We start from the raw sequence: 8,347 nt of genomic DNA on the forward strand, positions 1-8,347 counted from the left end.
GGGACTAAAGCTGGTTTCTGGGTTTTTTTTTTTAGCTTCTATATTTGTTGCATAATTTCTTAAACTGCAGGCTCAGAGGCCTGCAGCAGTAGGCGGGGAACGTTGGTTTCCTCCGTCACTGAAGCAAGCAAGCCTCCTGTTACTTTCAAGCTGCCTGGCTGCCAGCCGCCATCTTGGCTGGCAGTTAATTTGCATATCTCGCTGATTAGCCAATGGGAAGGGTAGCGGTCGTATGCCAATTACCATGTTTCTCTTTTATTAGATAGGATAGATTAGGCTGGTGTTAAAGGTTTTAGGGAAAATACCACATAGATGAAGTATTCTCTTCCTATCATATAAACTGGTAACCTGATGAATTCTCCACATCCCTTATGATGTTAACTGTGAGAAAATCAGTTAAGTCATATTTCTCCACCATAAAATTAATATTTTTGCCTTTTCCATATTCTATTCTTTGGAAGTTGGTTCCTAAGTTCAGCCCACACTCTGATGAGGATGGTAGTTGGGGAAAAGATTTAATCTCCAATTTCCTGAAGAGGGAAGTTATCTACATAAATCAGTTGGAATTCTCCTCTAAGGTATATGCGTTTTTTATCCCCCACCATTACTTTTCAAATCCCTACCGTAAAATTTCAGGATACTTACTGGCAATCAGAATGTTTTGAAAGGAATATTTTTTTATTTAATCCTCACCCGAGGATATTTTTCCATTGATTTTTAGAGATGGAGAGTGGGAGGATAGAGGGGGAGAGAGAGAGAGAAAGAGAAAAAAAACAACAACACATCAATGTGTCCTTCTCACATTGATGGGTTGCCTCCTGCACACATCCAGACCGGGGCTGAGGACTGAACCTGGAACTCGGGTACTGCAGCCCAAGAACTTGTCCCTGACTGGGAATCAAACCCGCAACCCTTCTGCATGTGGGCTGACACTATAAGTACTGACACACCGGCCAGGGCAGAAAATTTACTTTTAATGTTAAATATAAGAGATATTCTTTTTTTCTTTTTTCTTTTTAAAGCAAACAAGATTTCCTGACTGCAGTACAAACATATTTATGACAGTTAAACAAGAAAGGGCATAGAAGAAGCAACAGGAGAGCCTAGGCTGAGCTGCTTTGACTCACTGGGAAGTCAGAGAAAAGGGAGTCTTGGAGACAGGTTCAAGGGGTTAGCCCAGGATGAGCTGTAGCTGCCCACAGCTCACCTTGTTGCAAGTCTGATTGGGTCCCTTAGAGATTAGGATATATGTGCGGGGTGTGTGTATGTGTGTGCGCATGCATACACAATGGCATGGGCGAGCTCCCTGGAGGGAGAGTGCGCCTACAAGAGATATTCTTATTAGTCCCATGCAATGCAGTTAAACAATTTCACTACTTACTATTTAACAAAGCAAAACAACATAAAACTTTATAACTTCTTAAACCTAGAAACATGAATTCTTACTTTTGCATCTATTTCTTCTGCTTTTTCATTGGCTTCTTGTTCAATAAAAGCCATCATATGCTTAATCTATAAGAAAAAAAGAAAGATTATTTTACTTTTTAATATAAAGAGAGAAGAAAATATATCGTTTTGATTCATTCAACTATTTATTTGTGACATATTATGTGTCAGGTTCTGTGTATAAGAAAAATTAGATAGTTTCTGTCCTCAGGTAACTTACAATCTGGAATTTACTCTAGCAAATGGACAAGCTGAAATATGAAATAACACAGGTAAATAGGACATTATCCTACTCTCAAAGTACTTAGAGTCCATGGAAGAAGTGTACTTCATACCCTCCTTAGTCAGCACCTCTGTCTTCAACATCTCTAATAAACTATATCAAAGAGCTATCTCTTTTTACTATTTCAACTTTCTTACCTCCTACTCTGTACACACTTCATTTTGATTTCTACCCTTTCCAATTCATTGAAATAAGACTCACGAAATTACAACTCCTTGCTCTTAAATCTTGGCCTTATCTTACTTGATATGTCAATATCTCTTGATATGCTGGCCTCCCTCCCTCACAGTTACCAGCATGGGAGGAGATCCAACCCACAAGAGGGACAACAATCAAGACCCAGTTACAATGGAAGAGCCCAAATAACCCACAAAACAGACACTCTTGAAGTGGTTCTCAACCTTCCTAATGCCGCGACCCTTTAATACAGTTCCTAATGTTGTGGTGACCCCCAACCGTAAAATTATTTTCGGCCAAACCAGTTTGGCTCAGTGGATAGAGCGTTGGTCTGTGGACTGAAAGGTCCCAGGTTCGATTCCAGTCAAGGGCACATGCCCAGGTTGTGGGCTTGACCCCCAGTAGGGGTGCCAGTCAGGGCCATAACAGTAATTTTGCTACTGTTATGAATCGTAATGTAAATATCTGATATGCTATATGTGTTTTCCGATGGTCACAACCCACAGGTTGAGAACCGCTGCTAGGGCATCCAGCTCTGGAGTTCAAGGAGAATGCACCATTAGGCCAAGGAGGACATTTACAACAAAAGACCACCCACAAGACCAGGAGTCACAGCACTTCTATTAAACAAAAACAAAGAAACAACCCCCAAACGAAAGGAAGAATCTCCACAAAAAGAACTAAATGAGATGGAGTTAAGCAATTTACCAGAAATAGAGTTTAGAGTAATGGCTATACAGATGCTCAAGGAACTTAGGAAGAACTATAAGGAACTTAGTGGGAACAACATCAGCATGGAAAAGGACATAGAAACCATGAATAAGAACAAGTCAGAAATGAAAAATACTATTTCTGACATCAAGAATACATTGGAAAGGATTATAAGAAGGTTGATGAAACAGAGGATCGAAATCAGCTATTAGGATGACAACATAGAAAAAAACCCCACTCAATTAGAGCAGCAAAAAGAAAAACACTAAGCCCTAGCTGGTTTGGTTCAATGGATATAGAGCGTCAACCTGTGGACTGAAGGGTCCTGGGTTCGATTCTGGTCAAGGACACATACCTCAGTTGCAGGATACTCCCCAGCCAGGGTTCTGCTCAGGGCTTGTGCAGGAGGCAACCAATTGATGTGTTTCTCTCACAACGATATTTTTCTCTGTCTTTCCCTCTCTTCTACTCTGTCTAAAATTCAACGGAAAAATATGCTCAGGGAGGATAAAAACACACACACACAAAACACTTAAAAAGCATAGGACAGTTTTAAGGGCACATTGGGAAAACATTAAATGGCTCAACATCCACCTAATAGGGGTAGAAAATTAGTACTGGACAGAGAACTTCTTTGAAGAAATGACAGAACTAACTAGGTAAAGGAAAAAGTCACATGAGTTCAGGAAGCATAGAGTCCCAATCAAGATGAATATCCAAAAAGTCCCACACCAAGACACATCATAATTAAAATAGGAAATGCTAAAGACAAAGAGAGAATCTTAAAAGTAGAAAGGGAGACAGTTAGTTACCTACAAGGGAGCTCCCATAAGGCTGTCAGCTGATTTCTCAAAAACAAACAAAACAAAGAAACAACCCTGCACTACAGGTCAAAAGGAAGTGGCATGAAATACTTAAAGTAGTGAAAACCAAGTAGACCCACCTCAGAATAAAAGACTCACACCAGATGAAAATGAAGGGATGGAATAAAATTTTACAAGCAAAGTGGAACAAAAAAGAAGTGGGCAAATTAAAGTTACAATGACGTACAGCCCCATCCATACGAGGCACAATGGCTACCATCAATAAATGAACAAACAATTGCTGGTGAGGATGTGGTAAAAAGGGAAATCTTGTACACTGTTGGTGGAAATGTAGACTGGTGCAGCCACTGTGGAAAAAAGTATGGTTCCTTCAAAAGTTTAAAAGGAACCAAACTGCTTTTTGACCCAGCGATCCCATTTATGGAAATGTATCCTAAGAATCCTGAAGTACCAATCAGAAAGAAGGTATGTACCTCTATGTTATAGTAGCATTATTTACAAAAGCTAAGATGTGGAAATAGCCAATCTGCTCATCAGTAGTTGAGTGGATAAAAAAGCTGTGGTATATTTACACAATGGAATACAATGCAGCTGTAAAAAATGAGGAAATTTTGCCCTTTAAGACAGTATAGATGAACCTGGAGAATATTATACAAATAAGCCAGTCAGAGAAAGACAAAGATTGCATGATCTCATTTATATGTGGAAACCAATAAACAAAATAAACTGACGATCAAAATTGGCCCAGAGACATGTAAGCATGGAACAAACTGACAGATCTCAGAAGGAAGGAGGTAGGGAAGTGGGAACAGATTAACCAAAGAACTTATAGTGCAGCGAAGGACTCCAGTGGGGTGGGAGCCAGGTGAAGGGGGCATGAGGGAAAATGGGGACACCTGTAATACTTTCAACAATAAAAATAAATTTAAAAAAAATAATGAGCCCTAGCTGGTTCAGTGGGTCGGTGGGGGATGAGGGGTATGCAGGAGGCAGCCAATCAATAATGATTCTCTCTCATCATTGATGTTTCTAGCCCTCCCTCCCTCACCCTTCTTCTCTGAAATCAATAAAAATATAGTTCAATTAACAAAAAATGAAATGTTGCTTGGCCAGCAGTGCTCAGTGGTTGAGCATAGACCTATAAAACAGGAAGTCGTAGGTTGATTCCAAGTCAGGGCACAAGCCCAGGTTGCAGGCTCGATCCCCAGTAGAGGGCATGCAGGAGGCAACTAATCAATGACTCTCATCATTGATGTTTCTATCTCACCTCCCTTCCTCTCTGAAATCAATAAAAATATTTTTTAAAAATAATGAACCCAGATTCTCCTTTTCTCTCCACCCCCCGCCTCCCTGAAAAAAAATAATAATAATGAGCCTGGCCAGCATGATTGAGTGTCAGTTGACCAATGAACTAAGAGGTCACGGTTCAACTCCCAGTGGGGGGCATGCATGAGGCAGCCAATCAACGAATCTCTCTTATCATTGATGTTTGTATTTCCCTCTCCCTTCCTCTTTAAAATCAATGATAATAATAATGAAATATTCATCATTCTACCCACATCCCATTTTGATCTCTGTTTTAGTGGTTAGCAACCAACACCCAATTTTAGTAATTCTTTAATTTGTGTATTTTTCAATCACAGCCTTGCTGTCTACTACTCTAAACCTTGCTATCACCTTCTGTCTGATGAATCAATAAAGATTGTGGGGTTTTCTTTATTTTTAAAGTACGAATAACAGAAAACTTCCCTAACTTGGTAAGGGAAATTGACATGCAAGACCAGGAAGTGCAGAGTCCCCAACAAGATGAACCCAAAGAATCCCACAACAAGACTCGTAATAATTAAAATGCTAAAGGTTAAAGAGAAACAGAATCTTAAAACCAGCAAGAGGAAAGCAGTTAGTTACAAGGGAGCTCCCATAAGACTGTTAATTGATTTCTCAGCAGAAACTTTGCAGGCCAGAAGAGAGTGGCAAGAAATATTCAAAGTGATGAAAAGGACTTGCAACCAAGATCACTCTACCCAGCAAAGCTATCATTTAGAATTGAAGGACAGATAAAGAGATTCACAGACAAAAAAAAGCTAAAAAAAGTTCATCACCACCAAATCAAAGTATTATTAGAAATGTTCAGAGGTCTTTTTTAAGAAAAAGAGAAGTCTAAAATATGAACAATAAATGGCAACAAAACATGTCTATCAAATTGAATTAAAAAAACACACACACAAACAGAAAAAGACTCATAGAGATAGCCCCTTCCCGAGCAGAGGTGCAACTAGACCAAGAAAGCCGGCGGGGCCAGGACCTGAGCAGACACCAGGCCATGGAGGACCAACTGAGGTTGTGCACCCTCCAGCTGCTGACTGACTACCTGGAGTACTGCACCCAGAGGCCCAGCAGCACCCCAAACCCTACATCCTCACTTGAGGCCACCGTGATGTGCTCCATCGCCTCCCAGGTACAGAAGTGTTACCAGCTTTCCTGGACCTGCTACCGCCAATGTCAGAATAACCACATGGAGATGGTGGCGAACGCAATGCAGAACGTATTTTGACACCCCCTAAGCCCCAACTGGGGCCAAGTGGTGGTGCTTGTGACTTTCACAGGGTTCCTGCTGGAGAGACCGCTGGCAAGCCACACGTGGGCACTGAAATAATGGAATGCCAGCGATGACCAGGACTACCAGAGTCTATGACTTTGCTGTGCACTTGTCCCATGGGGCAGTACTGCACCTGCTGGAGGCGCAAGGAAGTCGGGATGGCTTTTGCCACTTCTTCAGAGCTACATGATCACCTTGGAGCAAAATGCTGGTTTGGTTTCTTCTGTCATGCCTTACACTAACCAAATTGAGTTGCAAAGATTTTAACCCATTTCTACCTGCCTACCTGTGACCAGCCAAGTGAATTTGAGATGTGAAAGAATAAAGCACCTTCTGAGACATTTTTACCTGCATCCTTATCAGGAGTCCAATGGTGATAATTCAGCCAGTGCTTTAACTCCTAACAAGGACTCAGAGGTGTGGTAGGACAAAGGCACTTGAGTCGCTCTTCTCTGCCTGGGGAAAATGGGAATCTAAAGGCTTATTGCTCCAAAAAATTATAAAAGAAACTGCATTTCATTAAATGGGAAACCTGGCGCTATATACTTCATTTAGATAAATACGCATATGAGACTCTCATCTATCCACAATTTCATGTGCTACTGCTGGCCAATTTATCCAGGTACTGGGTTGGGAATGAAATGGTGAAATGATATCCAAAGTGCTCCAAGTACCAGTCTAACAAAGAATGTAATAGTAAGAATACCTTTATAAGGTATTCTTTCTAAAGCCTTTGAAATTGAATTCTCATGTCTCTAGAGTTAATATTAAGAATTTATATTTCTGACATCAATAAATTGTTAAATGTCTTCAAAAACATTTTTTTATATATTTTAGTGATATTTTACAGAGAGGAAGGGAGAGAGATAGAGAGAGTTAGAAACATCGATGAGAGAGAAACATCGACCAGCTGCCTCCTGCACATCTCCTATTGGGGATGTGCCCGCAACCCAGGTACATGCCCTTGACCGGAATTGAACCTGGGACCCCTCAATCCGCAGGCCGACGCTCTATCCACTGAGCCAAACCGGTTTTGGCTTCAAAATTTTAATAAATGTATGCACCTTTAAAAAAAAAAGACTCATAGATACAGAGAACATTTTGATAGTTGCCAGATAGGAGGGGTATTGAGGGGGATGAGTTTATAAAGGTGAAGAGATTAAGAAGTACAAATTGGCACTGGCCGGTGTGGCTCAGTTGGTTAGGCATTGCCCAGTGCACCAAAAGGTTGCTGGTTCAATTCCCAGGCAGAATACATGCCCGAGTTTCAGGATGGATCCCTAGTAGGGTGTATGCAGGAGGCAGCTTATTGATGTTTCACACTCATATTGATGTCTCTTTCTCTAAAAATCAATTGGTCCCGCTGAGGAGGAGAGAAAACACCCAGAGACTAATAAGAAGAGCAAAGTTGCAGGAGAAGCGGACCCAGTGGCCAGGGGTGGCATGCTGGTGGTCTAAGAGGGAGAAGCAAACTCCAGCTACAGGACAGTCTGTCCCCTCAGAAGACAGAGGCCTGGAACCCAGGTGGGGCTCCATAGCACCTCAGAACACAAGAGTCCCATCCCACAGTCCACATAACATCTAGCCAAGACAGGTGGCAGGGCTGCTGGCTTGAGGTAAAGTCTGAAGCTAGGAACAGAAGCCGGTCAGAGAAAAAAGCCACAGTTCTTTGTTTTGTTTTGTTTTTGCTTGTCTTATGGAGTGTTTTTTTTTTTTTTCTCTAAACCCAGAGCAAAGGAGCTTTCATTTGCAATGACTCACTGGAGGCTTTGCTGCAGAGGGAGGCATGGACTTGAGGTGCCTGTGAGGCTGGGATGGGAAGCAGGGCAGGGAGACATGGAATAGCAGTAGCCTGGAGTCCTGCATTTGGTTGTTCATATCTATCCAAACCCAAACAGTCATTTTTTCATGAGAGGAGCTACCCTCTCCCAGGAGCCTCAGGGCAGATAATATAGCTTGTGCACACTCAGGAGACCTTCATGCCACACCCTGCATTTAGAACTTATTAGAGGAAACAAAGCAGAGGCCAAGTTTACAGGTCTGAACAGTCTCAAAGAGCAGTCAGTGACTGGATTGAAGGAGGAACCTTCTGCCCAATATTCTGGGAACCATACTGATAAGAACTCCAGGTTGCCAGCCAACCCCATTGATCTCCATACAAGAATCTCTGTCCAGCCAAGAGTAGAGTAATATCTGGGGCAGAGATGGCAAACCTTTTGAGCTCGGAGTGTTAGCATTTTGAAAAACCCTAACTTAACTCTGGTGCCGTGTCACATATAGAAATTTTTTGATATTTGCACTGTTTCA

General features: G+C 41.6%; 2 protein-coding genes across 4 annotated transcripts in view; one reads left to right on the forward strand and one right to left on the reverse strand.

Annotated features, from left to right (window-relative positions):
• Positions 1 to 8,347, reverse strand: part of ATP6V1E1 (ATPase, H+ transporting, lysosomal 31kDa, V1 subunit E1) — a 75,056-nt gene that overhangs the window by 32,762 nt on the left and 33,947 nt on the right. For 2 of the 3 annotated variants that reach the window (XM_015564223.1, XM_006764132.2), the window contains exon 2: positions 1,447 to 1,512. The exons of the other annotated variant lie outside the window; for it this stretch is intronic. In XM_015564223.1, coding sequence (XP_015419709.1) covers positions 1,447 to 1,512 — 66 coding nt within the window. The remainder of the gene's footprint in view (positions 1 to 1,446; positions 1,513 to 8,347) is intronic. 3 annotated transcript variants of the gene reach the window in all.
• LYRM7 (LYR motif containing 7) overlaps positions 5,765 to 8,347 on the forward strand; it is a 29,258-nt gene continuing 26,675 nt past the window's right edge. The window contains 1 exon segment of the mRNA XM_015564224.1: positions 5,765 to 5,942. Within this exon segment, the coding sequence (XP_015419710.1) occupies positions 5,765 to 5,942 (178 nt within the window).

This window comes from Myotis davidii, unplaced genomic scaffold (assembly GCF_000327345.1).
Source record: "Myotis davidii unplaced genomic scaffold, ASM32734v1 scaffold961, whole genome shotgun sequence".
Taxonomy (NCBI): domain Eukaryota; kingdom Metazoa; phylum Chordata; class Mammalia; order Chiroptera; family Vespertilionidae; genus Myotis; species Myotis davidii.